The 25,054-nt window shown below is 42.0% G+C and overlaps 1 protein-coding gene across 1 annotated transcript in view; it reads left to right on the top strand.

Moving 5' to 3' along the window:
• The window catches only part of CCDC171 (coiled-coil domain containing 171), a 190,377-nt gene extending 168,587 nt beyond the window's left edge, over positions 1-21,790 (top strand). The window contains exon 25 of the mRNA XM_033173593.1: positions 21,499-21,790. Within this exon, the coding sequence (XP_033029484.1) occupies positions 21,499-21,714 (216 nt within the window). The 3' untranslated portion in view covers positions 21,715-21,790. The remainder of the gene's footprint in view (positions 1-21,498) is intronic.
• Positions 21,791-25,054: the final 3,264 nt, after the last annotated feature.

Genomic DNA, 25,054 nt, shown 5'->3' with positions numbered 1-25,054 from the left:
GAAGCCACCATTCTCAAACTCTGCGCCGGGAAAGTCACACACTGCCTTGACAACTTTTTATAAAGGTGGAAAGGTTGCCAGGAGCAAGACACTTAATGCAAAAATATTTTTCATTGTGCAAATTCCAAATGTGACACAATTGATAGAGATGAAATGGACAGGTCCTGTTGGGCTTCACCGAGGCCCAAACTCCCAGGTTTTCCCACCAAATACCCCTATTTTAATAAAGTTTTTATAAACTTTGACTGACATAATGCTTAATTTTAATTCCTTTAATTCAGTTTTTAGTCCAAATCCAGCATGTTGGTTTAACCACACAGTTTTATTGCATCTAAATTTTCCTGACAGTTTCATTTGCTGTCGGGAAATAAAATTGCCATTTTTGCAACATGGGAAATAATGGCTAGTTTCAAATCCAATATGTTTGAAACTTCCTTTGCCTCAAGCAGGTTAAGGCACACACTTAAACTTACTTTTTTTGGAGGGCAGTGGGAGAAAGCTCATTAAATAGTTTTAATATTTTAATATAAGTAACACTTTTCTCAGTGGGAACTCTTATTATTAGACTTATGTATTTACACCTGCAGATAAGTAAAGTTTAGAGTAACATACTGCTTCCTTATTTTAAATGTCCCAATGTAGCTTCACTTTTGCGAGAGAAAATTTGAGGTGGTAAAACTTACTTTGTGGTAATATTTGAAGAAGAACCCAGTTCTGTTACTGAGATGATACAGGGAGTTGATATACCATATTTTTTGCTCCATAAGACGCACCAAGTTTTTAGAGGAGGAAAGGGGGAAAGCCCTGTTTTTTTGAGGATCAGCTCACAGTTGTGCAGCTTCTTTTGCAAAGGGAAAAGCCCCGTTTTTATGGGGTTCAACTCACAGTTCTGCAGCTTCTTTAAGAAAGGAAAGGTAGCCGTTTCTACAGTTTCCAGACAGATAATCTAATCAGCCAGTCACATGTCGCTGGGGAAACAAACAGCCTCCCTCTGCATTCAACAATGGAGGCCTGGAAAATGGGGCGGGGCAGAAATGGAGCCTTATCTCTCTCCTGATCACTTGCTGAACAGCTGTTCAGCGGCTTCCTTTCAACACCCCCTTCCCTCTTTGTAAAAAAAAAAAAGAGCACAATCTGCTTTTGGCCCCTAGGCAATTCAGCTCCAGGGACCATGCATTCGCTCCATAAGACGTACAGACATTTCCCCTTACTTTTTAGGAGGAAAAAAGTGCATCTTATGGAGCGAAAAATACGGTAATTCCTTACTGTAATTGGTAAGCGTAAACTGTTTAACTATTATTTGCTGATATTAAATTCTACTGTTTACTATTATATAATGGATTGTTGAATATTGCTTTATTTGGTACAACTTGTTTAGTTTAAAGTTGTTGCGGCCTTTTTTCGTTGGATCTCAGATTGTTATTGCGTGTGTGATCTTGGCCGTCTGTTTTGTTGTTTCTTCCGCTTGTAAACTGCCTTGTGTGTAGTGATATAGAAAGGTGGTATACAAATTAAAAGTGGAATGAAATGCCCAGGGCTTATAGGAGTTGGAGTCCGACAACACGCAGGAGGCCACCAGCTCCCCATCTCTGTTGCAGGCTATACTGTTTTAGGGCTTGAAGGCTAAACTAAATAGCTGCTCTTCAAACAGCAGGCATGACGATGGGGTCGCACCTTGTCCCAAGGTAGGTTGCAAGCGGGACGACACCACCACTATTTTCATCGTTTCTTTGAAGTTTGTATAAGAGAAAGGATAAGAGGTGAAGAAAAACCAGAGGGGAACGGCTTGATAGATTATAAATGTGGGTCCCATATGGTCACATGAGGGTTCAAAGTCCTCAGTCTGAAATGAGCGAGTAATCTATTGAGAGTCATACGTTCCATGGTTATCACCAGCATCTGTGATAAACACTAGGTTTTATCAGGAGCAGGTGCAGTCGGCATCACTTCTTGTTTGTGCAAAAAGTGCTCGCATGGGCAGCATGACACATGGGGTACTCAGGAAAGACCAGTAACAAGGGTGTTTTTAGCAGAAGTGAGCCAGAGACTGGACCAGCTGAACTCAGTTGTAGGCACTTTTTACAGCAAAGGGTGGGTCCCCAGTTTCCATCAGATCAAAGGTGAGTTGGCTAATATGTTCGAAGAGCATTTGCATGCCCCAGAACATAAACACACACACACACACACACGGGGCCTCAGATGAGTGCTGGACTTGTTGTTGTTCAGTCGTTCAGTCGTGTCCGACTCTTCATGACCCCATGGACCAGAGCACGCCAGGCACGCCTATCCTTCACTGCCTCTTGCAGTTTGGCCAAACTCATGTTAGTCGCTTCGAGAACACTGTCCAACCATCTTGTCTTCTGTCATCCCCTTCTCCTTGTGCCCTCCATCTTTCCCAACATCAGGGTCTTTTCCAGGGAGTCTTCTCTTCTCATGAGGTGGCCAAAGTACTGGAGCCTCAACTTCAGGATCTGTCCTTCTAGTGAGCACTCAGGGCCGATTTCCTTGAGAATGGATAGGTTTGATCTTCTTGCAGTCCATGGGACTCTCAAGAGTCTCCTCCAGCACCATAATTCAAAGTGCTGGACTTAGGTGCATTCGTATTCTGCAAAAACTCTTCCGACATCAATGAAAAGGTGAAACTGAGCCACAGTGGAAGTTCAAGGACTTGTCTTTTGCTGCAACACATAAAGTGGCCCTCACACATTTCTGCAGTGACCCAGAAACAGAAGTCTGGCGAGATGGGGGAGTGCTTGGCTATGTTCTGTATGTTCTGACTTTATTGAGACAGAAAAAGGAGGAAGGAGTCAAGGTAGCATTAGCATGGATAGGTCATTTGGATTACCCCAATTCAGGTGTCATCTGAGTACATGCACCAGAGTCTTTTGGCAGCCTAACTAGGCTTTAACTTCTTACAAAAATGTCTCCGTTGATTCATAACCCCAGAACAAATTTTACTTTCTTTTGTGTTTAACCCACAGTTTAGCGCTGAATAATGGATGCTTCTAGCCCTCTATCTTATAATAGCTTCTTCAAAAGGAAGGAGGAAATGCCTAAGTAAAAAGTCCTTGACACCAGAAAGAAGTAAATTTATCTGCCTTTGTACAGAATAGTCTTTTCTTCTGCAAAGCCAGCTCAATTATGTTCTCGGCTCTATTCTTTCTTAAAAACTTTCTACTCGAGGTTAAACATCCTGATCCAGTTTTCAACACAACAGCTTTCCCGCTTCTTACAAGCTTTTCATTCCCACTGCAGCCTAGGCAGTATTGTCGGATCTTTGTATCGTGGAGTGTCAGACACTGTCACTTGGAGACAAATGGGACGGAGGCAGATTGGAAAAAGGCAGCTACAATGGACAGAGCAAAGAGCACAGAAAACTAAGACACCTGCTCACTTGCCCGTGAATTGTGCCACTACTGTAATGAAACGTGGCGAGGTTATTCTGTTCTATTCTATTGTGGTAAAATCCAAAGAAAAATTATGTCCAGGAAGAAAACCTCAAATCACTTTTGTTTGTTTGCAAGATATTATTTGACTAAAGCTAGGTATCTGTGTTAATTTTCAATAAGCAAGTTCTTCTTAGTTCCATCAGCAAAATGCAACAAAACCCACCAAATGCTAGGGACTTTGCCGTGGGATGGAATAGCAGTTGATGACCAGAGTGTACCCAATGCTAGCTGCTGAGATACAAAATAGTATGCTGACACTGTGCAGGAAGAGGATCATTGTATGAACCGCTTTTCAAAATAATAATAATAATAATAATAATAATAGTAATAATAATAATAATAATAATAATAATGTATTTATATGCCGCCTAACTGACTGGGTTGTCCCCTCACACATGCAATCAAAACTCACTGCAGGCAAGCAGCTATGCCCTGGGCCCCCCAACCTCTCTCACTGCCAATGAAAACTAATAAATGAATAGAAAGAAAAGCTACCCAAGTTTGTTGTTGTTTAGTCATGTCCAACTCTTCGTGACCCCATGGACCAGAGCACGCCAGGCACTCCTGTCTTCAACTGCCTCCCGCAGTTTGGTCAAACTCATGTTAGTAGCTTCAAGAACACTGTCCAACCATCTCATCCTCTGTCGTCCCCTTCTCCTTGTGCCCTCCATCCTTCCCAACATCAGGGTCTTTTCCAGGGAGTCTTCTCTTCTCATGAGGTGGCCAAAGTCTTGGAGCCTCAGCTTCAGGATCTGTCCTTCCAGAGAGCACTCAGGGCTGATTTCCTTCAGAATGGAAAGGTTTGATCTTCTTGCAGTCCATGGGACTCTCAAGAGTCTCTTCCAGCACCATAATTCAAAAGCATTAATTCTTCGGCGATCAGCCTTCTTTACGGTCCTCCCTTCAGAAGAAGAAGGGAAAGACGTAATATCCTGTCAGAGGACTGCCCTCGCCAGAAGCCAAGGAGTTGCCAGGGCTTTATCGGTATCGCGAGCCCCCGTCCCAGATGCTGAGCAATTCATCTTCCTCCAGTGGGGGAAGCAGTGATCCTTCTAGTGCGGAGGGGGAGATGGGAGCAGGAAATAGGAGTCAGGGCTCTGAGAGGGGAAGAGAGCCCTCGCTCCAGGCAGTGGCTGGAAGAGAAGCACCCCTTCCGCCTCCCCATTTGCGCAGGGGGGAAAGACGCAGAGGGGGTAGGCGGGGGTTCCGCATCCCGCGCCTTTTATGCTGGGCAAAGAACCGGAAGGGGTCATTCCCGGACTCTGCCGAAGGATGAGGTGGGTGTCTTTTTCTTAGCTGCACTGTATATAATTGCACAATAAAGAAACTTAGTTTCAGAAGTTTCTGCGTCAGCCTGGTTACTCATGAGCAGCCACTGAAAACCTTACATATTCCATAATGCAGAGTTCAGTTAGTCCCATGGTTTACCTGGATACTGATGGCTGTAAAGCAGAAATGCTGGAATGCAAGTGGCAGAAAATAGTGCAATGCTCACCCTCAATCACTGATTTTATGGAGTACAGTCCAGTGAAGTTCTTTGAGTGCCTTGGGACTTTTTCCAACATGGCATGCAAGGCAATGTTTTTTTTTAAAAAAAAAAACCCTTGGAGGCATGTTGTGACATGTTTACTAGGCACCTTGAGAGTAAAATAACTCGCATCTGCAGCAACTTGGATATAACTGTTTTGACAGCTCGGCCTAAGGACATGTTTAGAGCGCTGCCTATTCCTATTTTATTAGATGACTTTCAGTCATTATGGCTTCAGGACATGGACAAGGAGAAGTCTGGCCTCCCAGCTGTTTGTTCAATCATTGGCTTCTTGGCTCATAACACCTAGCTGGATGGGACTGGATAGCTGCGTCCAGGAGACAGTAAATGGTCCCAGCTGCCTTTGAAGGACATGGTGGCATGGCCTCCTTAGACTCAGAAGATTGCAATAAGTATCAGTTAGCCATTGATACTCCCCTCTGGGGTCACTGTGCTTCAGTGCTTTCATTCCTACCTGGAAGGCCAATACTAGGTGCTGCTGCTGCTGGGAGACAGTGGTATTTATGTTGTGGGATGGATCAGTATGCTGATGGCACAACTCCATTTTCTCTTGTCACCTAATTTGGGTGAGACAGTAGAAATGCTATATTTGTGATCTCTAAAGGGCTGGGTGAAAGCCAACATACCAGGGAAGGGGAACCAAGGTTCTCCATCCCTAAAATAGAATGGAGTTGAATCCAGATAAGATGAAGTGCTCTTCAAATGTGGTAATACTGAGGAAGGTGGTATTTTGAATGGGATAGCACTTTCCTTAAAAGCTTGCAGTTTGGGGCTCCTCCAACAAATAGCTTTGGAGGTCCTGTTGCAGGGAACAGCTGTCACCAACTGAGCCTGGTACTCCAGCTGTGACCACCCCACCAGGCAAAAGCAGCATGGCCCTGGTAACCGTACGTTTGGATAATGATGATGATTTAATTTTGACTGGCTGATTAGATTATCTGTCTGGAAACTGTAGAAATGGCTATAGGACTAGAAGCTGCAGAACTGTGAGTTGAACCCCATAAAAACAGGGCTTTCCCTCTTTGAAAAAGAAGCTGCACGACTTTCAGCTGATCCTCAAAAAAGCAGGGCTTTTCCCTTTTCAAAAAAAGCTGCACCACTTTCAGCTGATCCTCAAAAAAGCAGGGCTTCCCCCCTTTCCTCCTCTAAAAACTAGGTGCGTCTTATGTTCAGGCGCGTCCTATGGAGTGAAAAATACGGTGCTGATCAATAAAAATAACGGCAAGTCACAGTGCTTAAAATACCACAAAGGATACAGAACCATACAAAAGAATCAAACTGGGAAACAAGCGACTTCCGGCGGCGACGCCATCGCCGGGTGGTCGAAGGCTGCTTCGGGTCTGAAGCGCCTTGTCCATCCCGGGGGTTAGGAGCCGCGCTACCGCAGCGCGCGGCTCCGGTTGGGGTGCGGGAAGAGCGTCCCGCACCCTGGGCTCCCCGGCTGCGCCCGCGGAGGCTCCGAACCCTTCCCCTGCCCCCCTGTAAAGGGGGAGTGGGGGTGAAGGGACAACGGAGCCGGGCTTACGGGGATATGCCCCAACCGGGATGCAAATGCGGCGGCAAAGCCCGCGGTGAGCGTCCAAGTTCTACCTGTGAAGAATGGAGCTAAAGGAACCCGGTGGTCGTGAGTAAATAATCTTGGCAGAAATCGTGTTTTTGGAACGATCCGGGGGGAAGGAGAAAGGCAGCCTGCCTCCCTCCCTTCGAGCCTAAGAAATTAACCAATTTGAGGGATTGCTGCCACAGAACTGGTTATAAAGTATCTAAAATCGATACATGAGACTGGCAAACTTTTTTCTTGGGAAGCTAACTAGCGGAAAATATCTCTATTTAAAGTTGCGGTGTTTGCGCTCCAGCTTAGGAAAATGGCGACGAACAAAGAGACAGGAGAAGAAATATGATACCCACTTCCTCCTCCTCTGCCAGTATGCTGGGTTTCGTTCTTGAACTGGTATTGAACTCTGGACTAACAGATGAACAAAGGCTCACTGCCTTGAAGGTGGAACTAATTTACAGAAAAGTCAAAGTCTTGTGTGGGGGTCTGAAATGGAACCAACTGCCCACAGAGGAGGCTAACAAAACTTTTGACACTTTGGAAGAAAATCTTGTCAAAGAGCTGAGAGGATGGATGGAAAGATGGGAAGAAATGAATGAGCTACTTCGGAGAGGAAATTCGCTTGTTGGGGGTGGCAGCCCCAAGGCGATGTCAAGATTTGCTATATCCAGTCCCCGAGGTGTGAGCTCGGGGGCCAGGGACAGAGAATTAAGGTATTTACAAGAAGAAAAGGAATGCTACAAAGAACCGGAGAAGCTGAGAGAGGGAGAGTTGGATACCTCGGAGCTCGTGGCAAGGAGAGCTTTGGACTGTGCCTGGATCTGTGGACGTTGGGAGAGGGAAGTTGCATGGAAGTTCAGTGCTGATGCCATCAGGAGAAGAAGAATGGACAGAGGGGGTGTGGGGTGAAGTATTAAGTAAAATCTAAAGCAATCTGTTATGGTATTTTGAAATCGGAGGGTGAACACTGTCAACAATAGTTTGTTTTATTATTTGTTTGAATATGAAAAGAGATATTTCAAGTTTCTATGTTATTAGCAGCAGTTCAAAGGATAGAAGAGATAGATTTGTTGAGGATGATTTGTGAGGATCTATGAGGATGTAGTATAAATGAAGTCATTTTAAGTGGTTTAAGTTTATAGATTAAGATGATTAAGATTAAGATGAAGATTAAGATGAATGTTTTACTTTATATATATAATTAAGTTTAATTTCTTTAAATGAAGAGGTTAAAAAGTAGATTATGGATATAAACTCGAAGGTGAAAAGGCAGGGGAAGTCAACTGTCAAGATTGGAAAAAGAAATTTTTTTTTGAGATGTCTAATTAAGAAGAAAAATCATGGCAATTTTTGTATTAGATGTGTAATTGTATTTGTTTTGTATGTGTATAAATGTAGGTGTGGTTAAGGTTGTATGTTGTTATAAGTAAAAATGTCAATAAATTCTTATAAAAAAAAACAAACAAACTGGGAAACAAGCGCACACAACTTATAAAATTATTTTTGTATTATAAAAGTATTTGGTCAATAGCAAGGGATTATGGGAGTTGAAGTCTAACAACATCTGGAGGGCCACCAGTAAATTATCTCTGATAGCTTTCACAAACTCCTCTTGAAATCCTCTAGGGAAGACTATGTCATGGCTCTGTTGCAAAGTTTATGCTATCGCTGAAGCATTTTTGTAATTGAAGAGGTTCTGGCTTTTTCACTATGCATAAGACGACTTTGCTATTAAGTATTAGGGTGTATGCTTTGTAATTCTCAACCGAGCCATTGTTTTGTGCTGGAAATCCAAGTTGAATAATATGAAAATACTTGGAAATGTCTCTGAGGGTGTGGTGCAGAAGACAGGAAGTTCAAAGTGTACAAAAGTTTAATATTCTATTATTAGACAACGGTTTTGGTCCTTTGGTTGCTGACAAGTTTCAGGACTGTTGAACTGGCAGTTAACATCTATCTTCATGTTTGTTTCATTGAGCTTGTACATTTGGATCACCATTCTTAAAATCAGCAATTGTACTTTTTCTTAACGTTCCCGTTTCCTATTTTTGTGTGTAGAACTCATTTGAAGAAAGTTTTCGAAACCATACTGCTTCTCAAAGCCCAGAAATGTTGACCTATAGCGTAAACCTGTTCTGAAATACCAAGAAAATTCTGTAGAACCCGATTTTGATTCTGTAGAATCAGATGTTGCTGGTCTACAACCCCAATCGTGCACAACTATTGGCCTTGCTGGCTGCAGTTGATGATAGGGGACATTAGAGCCAGCTCCTAGGGGTCAAGGTCCCTTCAGCCCCCCTTATACAATATTTGAGGGGGCCAGGTCCTCCCAGAGTTGATGGGTTCTTCCATTCAAATGGTGTGTGTGTGCCGCAATATGTGATTGATTATGCCAGACGGGGCTTACCTGCCCCCTCCCCAATGTTTTATTCAAGTTGGCACCCTGGGTAGGTGGAATCCAACAACTTCTAGAGGGCCACAGGTTCTCCCCCCTGCTGCATTTCCTGAAAAGCCCCCCAGTGCACAAGGCTAGCAACATTGGGCTATACTTGATGGTTGCCATACACTACTCTACCCCCGATTTCTCTGCAGCAAAATGGGTAGAACAACACTAGGCCCCCCCCCCAAAAAAAAAATTTAAGGAAAAAAAAACTGGATGTACATTTCCAAAATATAAGATAGAAAACAAATAAAATAAAACCTACATACAGCAAGAGTGTTTTGTGTTGTGTAGGCTCCTATGATGTAAGTCATGGGCCCCGCCTGCTAGCCTGCTCCCTAAAATTTCACGGGTTTGCTCATTTCTATATATAGGGTGCCTGCATTCTACATGGACTGCTTGCATGGCAATGTGTGCAAATGGCTTGAGAGGTCTATAAATTACCATATAGCATATATTCAACACAAAAAAACAGCGATAACATGACAAAGGACAGCTGGACATATAAAGGGCCCCATTATCTTCAGTAGCTTAGGGCCTCATCAAACCGAAATTCGGCCCTGGTGTCCACCAAGACCTTGATGGGATGTGGGGGGGGGGGTGGCAGGAGAGTTTGCTTTGCAGGGTAGGTGTAACCCATGCCCTTGGAACCACCGCCCTGCACCCTGCAATATGGGTAGAATAGTGAGAGACTTTGTCTGCAATGACTGGGCAATTTTTAAAATGCTTACAGACTGAGAAAAACACACACATACTTCGTATGAAATAAGACCTGAGTTAGAAGGACAACACACTCCCATCTTTGTTTTTGATTAAACACCTTACTGCTCATTCCCAATTTCATTTAAAAAAAAAAACAAAAAACTATGTTCTTTATTATTTACGAACAGCAATCAATTCTGTATCTGGGAAGATGAGTATAAAAAGGCTCAAAAGCAAACTACTAAATTTCCCTTCTCTCCTCGGGTCTCGATGGGTGTTTCTCTCCAGTCCTCTCTTTACAAAACAAATGAGCAGGGCTTTTTCTTCAGCCGGAACTCACCGGAGCTGAGCTCCGGCACTTCTCAGGCGGGGGCCATTGCCATTCTAAGAGAACAAAGGAGAATTTCATTTTGAGCTCCAGCAAATGAGGATAATAGCACCTGCACATCTGCCTCATGACTCGGGTCCTACCAACTTTTTTTCCCCCTACTCCAGAGGGTAGGACTCGAACCAAAGGCTTCAAGTTACAGGAAAGGAGATTCCGACAAAACATATGGGACAAACTTTCTAACAGCAAGAGCTGTTCAACAGTGGAACAACCTCCCTCAGGAGGTTGCGGACTCTCTTTCCTTGGAGGTTTGTAAGCTGAAGCTGGACGGCCATCTGTCATGGATGCTTTAGCCGAAATCCCCGCATTGCAGGGGTTTGGACTGGATGACCCCTGGGTCCCTTCCAACTCTACAGTTCTATGATCCTAAGTGCTAGATGCATACTCTGAAGAAGAAAGAAATAGGGATCCAGAGATTGTGGCTCATGGGGAGGGGGGCCTGGGGTTGCTTCCTTTGTCCCCCCCCCCCCCCCGGTGAATATCCATGCTGCTACTGCTTCTTTGGTGATCCCTCATAGCCAAGTAAAATTGTCTTCCATAAACACGGTTTTAACAATGAGTCCGTAAGTGGAGGCCAATTCTGGAACCACACATCCTTCCACAGTGGGGACATAGGTTTCCAGGCGGGAGTTGATCCCGGTGAGGGTTTGCCAAGCATGCCTTCCTCTTAGCACGTTTCTCCCTTGCGTCCTGAGTTCCGAGTGTCTTCAAAACCCATGACACCTTTGGTAAAGGTTGTTCTCCAAGTGGAACGCTCGCAGGCCAGTGCTTCCCAATTGTTGGTGTTTATACTGCATTTTTAAAATTTGCCTTGAGACAGTCTTGCACGTAACATATTTCCAAAGCTGGACCTTTAAACCCAACTGTGTGTGTTCAAGGGACAAGCGAATCTGAATTAAAGAGCAGGTTCTGCTGTTGACCATGACTCCCTAACCAGCTTCACCTGATCCAAAAGCAGCTTCCCAGCTGAAGGCACTCATAGATTAGCATGGTGGAAAGCCACCCCTGCCTATGAGCTTGGTCACCGTCTCTTGGACTGACCTACCTTACAAGATTGGTGTAAGGAATGGAAACGAAGAGCCACATAAGGTACCACAAGGTACTTGGAGGAAAACCACATTATAAATGCCTATACAGTCATACCTCGGGTTACGGCCGCTTCAGGTTGCGCGATTTCGGGTTGCGCACCGAACCCAGAAGTAACGGAACGGGTTATTTCCGGGTTTCGGCGCATGCGCAGAAGCGCTAAATTGCATCACACGCGTGCGCAGACGCAGCGTCGCAGGTTGCGAATGCTGCAGGTTGCGAACGCGCCTCCTGCACGGATCGTGTTCGCGACCCGAGCGTCCACTGTATCTCTTTGTCTACCTCTGCATTTGCATTATTCCGCAGAGGCCTTTGCACACATTCTTTCCTCTCTCTTGTATACAGATTTTACATTCATATAAAAGGCGGGGGTGGGTGGGGACAATTTCTTTTTAGAATGTTCTTTCCCTTAGGACGCAATTGGCATGCGGAAAATATTGATTTTCGTTTGCTTAGTGACTCTCGGCTTGTATGGCCGTTTTGGGGGAAGTGATTTTCCAGTGTCAGTACCAATCCACGGCTGATTGGTATATATATATATATATATATATATATATATATATATATATATATATATATATATATATATATATATATATATAAATACATAGTTTTTTCCTTGAATTATTAGGTTTTTATTTAGGTGCAGCCAGAAGTACAACTGTATATATGAATGAGGCCAGAAACAATAGAAGCTGTAACCCTAGCCCAACCACACTCAAATTGTTTATAACTGATAAGCTTGATTTCTTGCCCAGTTAGCATAATTTGAAGCTTGCATGCCTGTTAGACATCAACTGAAATTGAGCCTAGAGTATGACCCTTTCCCCCCTCCTAGTTATTCATATAACAATTAAGGGTGTGTGTGTGTGTGTGTGTGTGTGTGTGTGTGTGTGTTTCCCGCTCTCATTGCAATGCCCTTTCAAAATAAATTCACTTTTCTGTTTAATTTCTGATTTTATAAAACTCACAAGTGATTGGTATTGCTCATAAACTGCTTGCACCAGGAGGAGGAGCAAAGGTCACCAAACCAAAAACTTTCTGCGTGTAAAATCTTAAGTCAGGTCGAAAGGTATTTTAAAAGCAGCTAACTTTTATGAGGATACTCAAGTGTACTTCATTGAGTTAGGAATTCTAGCGTCTTCCCCACCTGGTACTAGAATTTTGGATTAGATTTCTTGCCGTCAGGCAGTTCCTTCAAATTAATTCATACAGAGCAATATTTTGGGATTTCCTCATAAACCTATTTGCTGATTTTTATTGCTTTTATAAAGGATACGTTTACGGAATGTAGCACCTTCTCAGATTTTTAATTTAATAATAATAAAAAAGCTAGCTGCTTTGTTTGTTTCAATCCAACAAAATGCATGACCCATAATTTTTTTTATTTTATTTTTTTAATGAGTGAACCTCAGGCATGTTGAATTTGGATAACACACCCAGTGTTTGAACAGCAATTCCAAAGAGTTTCTGAAATCCCAGCGGGATGCCCTTTTGCAAATGTTACGTTGCCGTCACATCAAGAAGTGTTATCTACATACAACAGCGGTTTATCAAGGGCACAATGTGACTAGCATTGTTCTTTTCCCCCGGAGGGTCCTTTTTTTTTTTTTTTTACAAGACGGCGTAGTTCTGAGATTAAATCAGTGCTCAACATTGGTAGTTTGAGCAAGGAAAGGGGGTTTGCTCTCTTGAGAGTGCCTGGCATGATAATACCTACAGCTTGTAAACTCGCAACACGGGTAGAAAGATGTTTTGAACACGTCTCTAACCTACAGCCCACTTACGGTGGAACAGCTTCATTGAATGAAAGTATTCAGAAGTCAACGAGCTGCGGTACCAAACCCTTCTCCCCATGTGCCCCACTGGTGACTTTCCCTCCAAAGCAGGGGACATGGCACACCACCTCTTCAATCCCTCACAAAACGCTTTTCAGCAGAAAACTCTTTGAGATAGAAAACGTCGGCCTCCAATATAGCATATGAAGAGATCCATTTTCAAAGCCAGCAAGGGTTATGCACCCATTTCGATTACCGTATTTTTCACTTCATAAGACACACTTTTTTCCTCCTGAAAAGTAAGGGGAAATATCTGTGCGTCTTATGGAGCGAATATTGGTCCCTGGAGCTGAATTGCCCAGGGGCCAAAAGAGGATCATGCTTTTTATTTTACAAAGAGAAAGGGGGGTGTTGAAAGGACCCTGCTCAGCAGCTGAGCAGCAAGAGATCGGGAGAGAGATAAGAGTCCCGGCTCCCTTTCAGCCCTGCCCCCTTGCCCAGGCCTCCTTTGTTGAATGTGATGCAGAGGGAGGTTGTTTGTTTCCCCAGCAACATGTGACTGGCTGATTAGATTGTCTGGAAACTGTAGAAAAGGCTCCATTTCCTTTAGAAGCTGCAGAAATGTGAGTTGAACCCCATAAAAAACAGGGCTTTTCTTCTTTGCTTTTCCCCCTTTGCAAAAAAAGCTGCAAAACTTTTAGTTGATCCTCAAAAAAACAGGGCTTTTAGAGGAGGAAAACCAGAAAAAAAAATCTTGTTTCCTCCTCTAAAAACGAGGTGCGCCCTATGGTCCGGTGCGCCTTATAGAGCAAAAAATATGGTAGCTGGGTCAGCAACAATGGCGGTTATGAGAATTTGTTGTATGGGAGACCCTTGCCTCGCAAGACAATCCTGGAACACTTACAGTGCATTTTTAAACAAGACGTTTGTTTTTAATGTCTCGATGAGTTTATCCTTCAGTTCAATAGATCATTGTACGCATACTGCCACAGATATATGGTCTCTCTTTAAATTCCTCCCATAGCATATTGATCAGTAGGCTTCCATTCACAGCATACTGTAACTTCCTTAGAATATGAGACGACCCTTGTGCTCTTGGATAACCCTAATAAAAACTGGGGGTTTACCTAGATAATGCAGAAAGAAAAAGCGGGGAATAAATCTCGCCAATGATCTGGGGTTAAAATAGGTGTGACTGAATCTTAAATCTTTCCCGGATGCCCTTAAAAGATTTGCAATCCATTTACTTTCTTTGATACGCCTTTTTAGGGGGTGCTCACTATTTTACTTAACATACTGCCAGCTGTTCGACAGAGTATGTAATAGAGTTAATCATCTGAATGTCTAATGATTTTTCTGGTGTGAGAATGCTGAATCATAAAGACACTTTAATTGTGCCTTAGCCATATCCTTCTGCATCATAAAAGGCATTGTTGGAAATAATAATTGTGATGCCCACATTCCCTGCATTCCTGTTGCTAATAGAAATGCAAGGATTTCATGTGTATATATATATATATATATATATATATATATATATATATATATATACATACACATACATACACACACACACATATTGTGTGTGTGTGTATAGATATAATCAAATGTGTATTTTAAAAATCAAATTATTTTGATGGTCAAATTTCTTTCTTTTTTAATAACTTTTTATTAATTTCAACATATTTAAGACACATAAAACATCATTTCATTTACATAAAAGTTTTCTGTCATCACATAATGTGTAAACAAACATTTTAATGCTTTCTTACTCTTATGTCATGACTTCCTCAGTACCCTCTCTGCTGATTTCATTATATTACATCAGAAGGAGGAGACGACAGAACAAGATTGGAGCAATTTTAAAGTGTATTTCTTTTTAAAAAAAAAAAATCTAATATTTCTTTAAAAAGGAAAGCTTTCGGAAGAGACCGAGGCTTAGGGTTGTGTTTATAAGGGTGATTAATTAGAAAATAAGTTAGATAATAAGAGAAGAATATTAATTAAGGAATAGAATTAGGAATGTTTATAATGATGCGGAAGACTGCTAAAGATTGATGGTCAAATTTCGGTCCTTTGGTTTTGGGTTGTTTTTTGTTTTTTTTACATTTTTAAAGCTTGGTTTAAAAATAAAACAAGAAATGTGGCTTTGCTGAATCCCGTCTTTCTCTTCCCGGTTTAGCAAATGGGATGACTAAATCACAGCCGCACCACTTTGGAGCAAACTGGGAAGAAGGAAAGTAGTTAAGCATCTTGCTGTGCGTGAGCAGTTAAGGGGGCAGCCAGGCACCGTGCACCTTGACCACCTATTATGAAGCTTTTTGCTGCAATGTCAAGTGAAAGCAAGTTAATTGGGTGAAGCTGTAGAGCATGTTAGGGGCATGGTAAAGGGATGCCGTCTGACAGCTGAATGTCAGCAGGAGCTACTCAAGTGTGGCTGAGAGACAGACAGAGACCTGTCACAAAGTTCACGCGGGCTGCAGCGCAGTTAGGGAGCTGAAATGTGGTCCGGGCTCGCTTTCTCCCTCATTGCATTCAAGCACCTTAAGATTTCACACTGTATGTGTCAACCCTTGTTCTCTAAGCTGTTTTCTCCTAACCCTTCTGAATTCAAATGATCGGACAAAAAGATGCTAATGTTTGGCAAAGTGAATGTAAATATAGTCCCTCTCCCCCCCACCGCCGCTTCCCCTTTCCTCTTTCTGCCAGAGCACAGATCTGCATCAGGATCCGGGACTCTTGACAAAAAATAAATCAGACTGCTGGAAATTCAGCAGATAGATGCACATCTCTTGCAAAGGGGTTTCCCGAATCGGGCAATTAAAACGGTTTGGCTAATCGGTGCTTTTTGTCCGTTGCAGGAAAACTTTTTTTTTTTTTTTTGTACAGGCCCTTCCAGCTTGTTGCAAAGGCTGAGCGAGCAAGCCTTTGCTAGTCAATACAATCTCGTCCCTTTTTATTTCCTTTTAATTGATCTTCTCCCAGCCTCCACCGATTGAAGCGGAGGTAACAGTTGGGGAAACAGCCACCTGTAAAAATTAGCTGTGGTTTTAGGTACAGACATTAGAAGGCCACTCACCTTGGATTTAGGGCCAGGCTTCCGTTCACCCATAAAATGGGCACCCATAAATATGGCCAGTCACACAAGAACAAGGCTTGGTCCGCGAGATTCAAATACAAAGTGTAAAGAGGAAAACAGAGTCGCCAGTCTTTCTGTCTCCATGTTTAGAGCTCCATAAAGAGTCGAGATTTATGAATTTTGGAATATTATATATGAAAATTTGAAAGAAATGTTGAAAATCATATTTGGGAAAAACCTGAAATATTCCTATTGAGTATGGCCCCTGAGAATATTCCTGAAGACAGAAAAAGCATCCTTTTGTATGCTTGTGCCACAGCTAGGATACGTATAGCTAAAACCTGGAAAGGAGAAAAAATACCAACAGTCCAAGAATGGCAAATTAAGCTAATAGAATATATGAATTTAGCAAGGATGACAGCGGCAATAAGAGACATCCAAAAGCAGAAAACAAAAGCAGAATGGAAGTATGTGGAAGAATATTTAAGAAAAGAAGTTTTGAAAAAGGAACTAATGATTTGCTTAGATTAAGATACGCACGTGGGAGACTTAAACTACATATAATTTTTTGGGGGGTTGGGTTGTTTTTTTAAGAATGAGAGTAATTAAATTATTAGCTAGAGTAATGAAATGAGTATTATACTAAGAAAACCGTTGTAGAAGCAATATGAAGTCATATTTTAAATTTGGTTTATAATTTGAAAAAGACTATCGTAATTTCTGTTATTATTTGTGTGATGTAAGATTTAATGTTTTGTTTTGTTTTATGTTTGAATTTTTTTTTTTAAAACCCACAAATTTAATAAAGGTTTATGTTAAATTTAAAAAAAGAAGAGTCGAGCGTTGTGCTATGAAAGGAGTGCGTGCTGGAGTTGCTTGACAGTGGAGGCTTAATCATGGCAGAACGTTGCATAAAAACCTGGGCAACGCTCAAGAGCGTACAGCCATCGTTCTGCAAGAGAGAGCCACGGAGTTGTCTTTCTGCTTGTCTGCAAGAAGAAAGAGCCCGGGGCGCTCACTGAGTTCCATCTCCCTTAAGAGCCTGAGAAGCAGCTCTGCTCTTCTGGATTGTGGTATATATCGTCCCCAACGTGGAGTGATCTCCATCAGGTCTACCTGGCCAACAGTCGAGAGATGCAAGGTAAAGGACCCCTGGACACTTTCGTCCAGTCAAAGGCGACTATGGGGTTGTGGTGCTCATCTTGCTCTCAGGCCGAGGGAGCCGGTGTTTGTCCACAGACAGCTTTCCAAGTCATGTGGCCAGCAGGACTAAACCACTTCTGGTGCAATGAAATACCGTGACGGAAACCAGAGCGCACGGAAACGCCATTTACCTTCCTGCCGCAGTGGTACCTACTTATGTGCTTGCACTGGTGTGCTTTGGAACTGCTAGGTTGGCAGAAGCTGGGACAGAGCAACGGGAGCTCACCCCGTTGCGGGGATTCGAACCACTGACCTTCTGATTGGCAAGCCCAAGAGGCCCAGTGGTTTAGACCACAGCGCCACCTGCATCCCATTTGAGGGATGCACACAAGGGGAGGGGTGTTACAAGTGCCACTCAACAAGGATATTGCAGAGCTGGGGAAGATTTAGAAAAAGGGCGACCAAAATGATCAAGGATTGGGAGCAACTCCTCCGCAAAAAAAGTTTACAATATTTTAGTTAAGACAAAGGCAAGTAAGCAGGGACATGATAGGTATCTGAAGAAGTGTGCATGCACATGAAAGCTCATACCAAGAACAAACTTAGTTGGTCTCTAAGGTGCTACTGGAAAAAAATTTTTTTATTTTGTTTTGATGATAGAGCTTTGTGAGATTATAGGGGTGTGGGGGAAAGTGGACAGAGAGAAGTTTTTCTCTCACAGTACAGAAACCCGGAACCATCCACTTGAGCTGAACGTTCGAAGATTCGGAACAAAAGAAAGAGCATCCTGCACAGTGCATTGTTGAACTATGGAATTTGCTACCACATACTGGGATAGCTCAGTTGGTAAAGCATGAGACTCTTAATCTCGTGGGCGTGGTTTCGAGCCCCACATTGGGCAGAAGATTCCTGCATTGCAGGGATCTGGTCCTTTCCAACTCTACAATTCCATGATTCTAAGCTGCAGTGACGGCCGCCGACTTGGATGGTTTAATGGAGAATTAGACAAATTTGTGGGGTCTTAAGGCCATCAGGGTGCATCCTAAATCTGGATGGGAAAACAAGGTGGTAGCAGAGCAGTCTGTGAAGAAACTGCAGACACCCCATTTTACCGACCACAGTACAAACCTGATCTTGTGGGGTGCTGGTTCTCTACCTACAAGATAGTTGTTGAATCCTGAAAAACTGGGTGTGGTTGGTGTGAGTGTGTATTTGCATGTGTTTCCTCTACCTCAGTAGCTTGCTGCCTCCGTAAGAATCCGGATCATGCAGCAAATTCATTAAACTGACATAAATGGTTCTTGCAGAAGTTAGATGATTTCAAGATACATCATTCAAGAATGTTTAGAAATGTACCGTAAATATCAAAATATACTGTACATGTGGTCACAGAAAATACAGCGGCACCTCGGTTTTCGAACGCCTCTGTAGTTGAACATTTTGGAGCTCGAGATGAGCAGAGAGAAACCAAGTATCCTTCTCCAGCCCAAATATTGATCTGAGCAGTAGTAGGATTTTAAGACCCCCCAGAAGTTCTTTTTTTTTTTTTTAGCCAGGCTAGGGAAAATTTGCAGAGCATCTCTAGTCTCTAAGGTGTTGCAACATGGAGCCACTCTCTTGGACAGAACCCATCAGTAAATACAGTCGCCTCAGCGAATATGCACATAGACACACATTCCCAGTTCAAATGATCTGTTGGTGCTCCTGCACAGAGAGTCTTAAGTTCCGATTCTGTAATGTTGCCAACTAAGGGATAGAGCGCAATGATACTGAGAGGAAAAACACAATCTGATGCACATAAACACATGGTTATAGTAAAAATAAAACAAAAAACCTGTATTATTTTGAGTTATTCCAATGTAAGTTATACTTTCAGGGCTATGTGTGTGTTTTCTTCATTCGTTTTGAATGCATGAAGCAGTTCTGGATCAAAACAGTTCGTATGAATAGCGGCGAAAGCTTTTCCTCCATCAGTCAAGGCTACAGGAGCAATCAGATTTCCATTCCATTTTTTGGATATTATTCTACCTCAGTTTCCTAGGAGGTGCAGCCTGGGCCTGAGAACTGAAGCAGACCAGACTCCCCTCCTCCTCCCACCGCCAAACATTGAAGCCTTTTCCTGTAACAGTCTATTGACTACCTGCCAATCATTAAGTTTCATACTTTTTTCGTGCAACTCTCTGAGGGAACCTGATTTCTACCCCCTTGCTTGGGATTTTGAGGTTGTTTTGTTTTTCTAAAAAAAGAATCGGCTGAGTTTTGAGGGAAATAAAATGTGAGAAATGATTATGATTTTTAACCAGAATGATAAGCGAGTTAATGCGGAAAATGACACTGACAGATAGGCAGAACAACCTGTCTTTTACCTATTGACTGCACCTATTTGAAATGACAATTTGCCATTGATTTTTGGAGCAGGATTTTTAAAACAAAGCACATTTTCACATAGTATCAGAATTTCTCTCTTTGGAGTAAACCAGGAAATCCAAATTTTGCATTCTTGCTGCGGCATCCTATATAAACATTTAGATAATTAAAACTTGCTAATTAGAATAACAGATGTTCAAACATGTGAAGTCAGTGTTGCCATTGCAATAAACATATCAATTTTAACTTGGCTCCAATACGCTGGGTGTAGTAGGACCGAAAATATACTCGCAGCAGAGATTACAAGTTTAATTTCTGTCTAACTCAAACTTCACAATCCAAAATCCTTTGTAGAATTGAGTGTACAACTGCTTTTTAAATATCTCTTTGGGGTAACCATTTGAACTTGCAACCATACTGGTGGTTCTTAAAGGTCCGCCTTGCCAGCCTGCTACAAGATAGCTTGTGTTGTATCAGGAAATCAAAGAGCCAACATCAAAGGAAATTGCTGAACTAGGTGTTAGATGGAGCCCATTGATTTTTCCTTCTTCTTCTCCCCAGTAGCAGTAATGTGAATGGGAGGGGGAAGCTCTCAAAAACCCGATGCGCACAGTAGCAAAATTCCAAATATTCCCTTCCACTTCATTACTGCAGCCCGTATTTGGTGCTCATAAAATTCACCGAATGCATTCCGTGGCATTTTGATGCCGTTGGTTAAAGAAGCGCATGTCCCTAATGCAGATTGAAATTTAGATACAGTTGTGTTTGCTAGTTTGGGCGGTGGTTGTATGTGATATTTGTTTTAAGGGTACTCATTCTTCCTATACATTCTTCACAGCTGATTCAAACGGCACCTCTTTGCTCTCTAAGTCGATGGGACTTAGTTCTGAGTGAAAAAATGTGCAGGATTATGGCACCCAAATACTTTATCCGCTTCATTTGCTCTGATCAATGAAAAATGTAGCTAAAGTTTTGTAGATGTTAATAAACACGGGCAAGCCAATATTTCTTCAGGACTGTATCCTATTTGGGTGGAATGTAGTTGCTGACCATGTTTAATTTATTCCAGATGGAGAATGAGACAAGATTTTAAACTGGGAAAGGTCAGGGGCAAGCACAATTTAGCATCATCAAACAATAGTTTAAAAAGAAAAAAGAAAAAAAATGAAGTTCAACTTTTAGAGAAAAAGCTATTCTCGGCTTTACAATGCGAAAAATCACGTGTTCCGATTTGCAGCTGATTGTGGCAATTTAGCAATTTTCAGTCTTAATGACAGCAGTGCAGCAGAGATACAGTGGAGCCTCGCAAGACGAAAATAATTCGTTCTGCGAGTGTTACCGTATAGCGAATTTTTCGTCTTGCGAAGCACCAACGGGAGAATAGCAGTTTGACAAAAAAAAATTCGTCTTGCGCCCATTGAAAAATTCGTCTTGCGAGACAGCCTTCCGCTAGCGAATGCCTTTCGTCTAGCGAGTTTTTCGTCTAGCGAGGCATTCATACAGGAATGAGAGAATCTAGAGCATTCAAATGTGAAAATAAGAAGGGTAGTTGAATTATAAGGCGAAACAAATAACAATGTTTTCAAAAATTATTCAAAACAGAATCGAAAATTCTTTCCAGTAGCACCTTAGAGACCAACTGAGTTTGTTCCTGGTATGACACACGAAAGCTCATACCAGGAACAAACTCAGTTGGTCTCTAAGGTGCTACTGGAAAGAATTTTCGATTTTGTTTTGACTATGGCAGACCAACACGGCTACCCACCTGTTCAAAAATTATTGTTAACTAATGCATAGATGATCATGGTGTGCTTGTTGAAATTAATGGGGCTTAAAACTGCTTTAAACCGTGCACTGGGTTGTACTGATATACCTTGGAATTTGAGCATACCGTTTCTTAATTGGACTATGGCTAATGTGTATGTATTTTATTTATTTATTCCTTTTCTTTTTGCCTTATAGGAGCCGCAAAACACTTTAAGCATCCCTAGACCTTCAAGATCCTTAACCCAGCTGGACCAGAGTTGCATCCCAGACTTTTTGCCACTCAAGGCAGAGTCAGATTACGATACATCTTTTGCCTTGGTACACAACAGACCTCATTCTCAGATCTCCTCATATTCTTCGACCCTGAATTTCATACCCACCACCAAACGAGCGATGCAAAATGGATGTTAAGATTCGATATTTTTTTTGTAAGCAGCTATATATAAATATATGTGTGTAACTAATTAAAAACCCTCGCTTATTTGGATGTTTTGAGCCTTCGAATTGCACTTATTTCTCTATGCATTTCCGTGGCATTAATTTTGCATTATTCATTGCCCGGGGGGGGGGGGGGTTCCACGGGTTTCTGCTATGTTCCTGCATTCCCAGCCCAGCATACTGAAAAAAGAGTTCATTAAAAGAAAAAGAAAAAAAGTTTTCTTTATCACGGTAGCTCATTTTTATGTAATATATTTTTAAATGTTAAAGAATGACACATTTTGGGTAATTTTCCTCAGACTTTAAAAAAAAAATCAATAAGCCATTTTAGTCTCTATCTATCAAAGTTGTTTCATACTTGTCTATTTTAAAACAGGGCTGCAATACTTTAATAGGATTGAGAGAGCTATTTGAAATGTATGCCAATGATTCCTGTCATTTCATGGCAGCCCTGCCATGGTTCAGTGAACCCCCTCTCCTCTCTTGTCAGCTCAACTGAAGACAAGCATTTAGTTGCAAACTTTAAGCAGGTTGTGCAAAACAGAAATGATGTGACTGCTTCTCTTCCTGCACAATAATGTCACTCCTGGTCAATGTGAGAAGGTCAGGTTGCTCCTTGTAAACTTACATGATACTACTTGCCCATTTGAACAAGTTAAGTTAAGTGTGGAATCCGGTCCCTGCAGGCATTGCAAACTCATCCTTTTATCAAATCCGCGTTTGATAAGAAAGTAGAAACAATTGTGCGGGGAGGAATTTCTCTCTCCCTCCCTCTCTCTCTCTCTTTTAGATATGTTTATGTGCTTGTTATAAGGGCAGTTCCCAAACCAGGATAGCAGGTAATAAATTTAGTGTTTAAGCTGCAGAGACTTTAAAGTAATGGCCGTTTTGACCTTCAAAATAGACTCCTTTTCTTGTTGTTGTTTTTTGGTAGTAGGACCCAAGAGTGACGCCCATCTTTGATGCTGACAGAATTTAAAGCAAGGCCATTGCCCTGCATTTTCTGCCTTGTAGCACACAAAAGTAAAATTGTATGTCAGGCCGAGATGTCGGGGAGCTGACAAGATGCCCCAGTGACATTTCAGCTGGAAAGAGCAAGTGTCTTGCAACCAAGTGGTCAAATATCAAATAATAGGTCAAGCAGGAAGGAGCTGAGTTCTAACCACAAAGAGGTTTCTGGTAACTTACTTGACAAGCTTTTGGGCGCTTTGTGGCTTGACAAAGTGATGTTCTGTTGGGTATCGCTAGACAGACCGTTCTTTATCGCCTTCAGAAGATCAGACATTGACATTGATTAAACTCTTTAACCCTTAAAGGTTAAATCCTGGCTGTATGCGTCATTGTGAGTAAAGAACAAAAGAAAATTTGTAATATATACCATTTGTTATGGTATTAATCACCCCAACTCCCCAGTGCCATTAACATTTGATGTGTAATGTAGTTTTTGACAGCGATATTGAATGCAAAATCTATATGTTAGATTGCTTCTCATTATGGGTCAGGGATACATTAGAAAAATAACAATGTGCTTTATGGAATTTGTAATTTCTCGTGCTTTGATAAGAGCAAGGATTTGATTCCACAGGTCCTGACTAGTAACATTTCTCTTTGTTCTTTTGCCCTAGAAGATAAAATTTGCATATGTAATACACCTACCGTTGTTAAGTAAAATCATGCAAATTTCCAAGAAATGTACTCCAAAGCCACTCTGTAGAATTCTGAAAAATTTCAAGTATTTCTCATCCCTAGTTTACAAAGTGGCCGCACACGTACAATTGCAGATGTACTTGTTTTCAAATGAACCAGTAAAAAGAAAGAAAGAAAAAGTCTCTCTTTTCATGGTGTGTTTTCTCTATGAGACAAAGTTCTATTCTGCTTCTGTTCCTCCTTGTTGTTGCAGTTGCTACACACATACTGAAAATATTGTACATTGATCTCAGACGTGGATCAGTTGCTTTTATCCACACTCAGGGCTTGCCTTTCTTTGTTCCATCCCCTTGTTTCTTGTTTAAAGTTGAGCTCAAAGGCAAAGATCTGAGTCCTTTAAAAGCCACCACAAAGATTTTAAGACCATGTGGCCAGAACTTTGCTTGTTTACAATGCATGACTTTGCACTACCAAAACCATCTCCAACCCCGCCCCGCCCCCCAAAAGCCCTCCAAACATTGGTTGTGGTGATGTTCAAGTTTTAAACTGTGCTTGTCACAACAGTAACACAATGCAATTTATAGTTTTTAAAAGGGTCGTGCAGTAATGAGTTAAGCATTGCTGCCTTTGGGAAATCAGAACATTTCTGGTTTGCATTTCCCTACTCGGCAGAAGAGCCGCAACTGGAAGTTTGTAAATGATGTATAGGAACGGCTGTTTTGCAAGGAGGTTAGCATGAATATTATAGAATAGATAGGGATAGATGGATCGGTCCTTTACCACTCAATACCAAATTCACATATGGTCATTCACAAGTCTCATTTCCGTGTGTGTGTTGCTAATCTAGCAGATGAAAAATAGAAAGGAAATAAAATATTCTATTAATCCTAATTTAAATGAGTGGATTAATATACATCAATAATAAATAATAATAATAATAATAATAATAATAATAATAATAATTATTATTATTATTTATACCCCGCCCATCTGGCTGAGTTTCCCCAGCCACTCTGGGCGGCTTCCAACAGAATGTTAAAATACAATAATCTATTAAACATTAAAAGCTTCCCTAAACAGGGCTGCTTTCAGATGTCTCCTAAAAGTATCTGAAGAAGTGTGCATGCACACGAAAGCTCATACCAAGACAAACTCAGTTGGTCTCTAAGGTGCTACTGGAAAGAATTTTCTGTTTTGTTCCTAAAAGTCTGGTAGTTGGTTTTCTCTTTGACATCTGATGGGAGGGTGTTCCATAGGGCGGGTGCCACTACCGAGAAGGCCCTCTGCCTGGTTCCCTGTAAGTTGGCTTCTCACATCGAGGGAACCGCCAGAAGGCCCTTGGCACTGGACCTCAGTGTCCGGGCAGAACGATGGGGGTGGAGACACTCCTTCAGGTATACTGGATCGAGGCCATATGTCCAAAATATATACTGTCGCACATGGAATCTGTTCCGGAAGTCCATTCAACCTCCAAAACATTGGGAAACCAAGGAATGGCTTCTGATTGGCCAGTCAGCCACAGAAGCCCCGTCGGATGTTTGGGTTCCAAAGAACGTTCACAAACTGGAACACTCACTTTCAGGTTTGCAGCGTTCGGGAGCCAAGGCGTTAGACTTCTGAAGTACCACTGTATCTAAATGAGGATTATAAGCCATGCATTCAAACA

Source organism: Lacerta agilis, chromosome 16 (assembly GCF_009819535.1).
Source record: "Lacerta agilis isolate rLacAgi1 chromosome 16, rLacAgi1.pri, whole genome shotgun sequence".
Classification (NCBI taxonomy): Eukaryota; Metazoa; Chordata; class Lepidosauria; order Squamata; family Lacertidae; genus Lacerta; species Lacerta agilis.
This window is presented reverse-complemented; position numbering and strand designations above follow the sequence as displayed.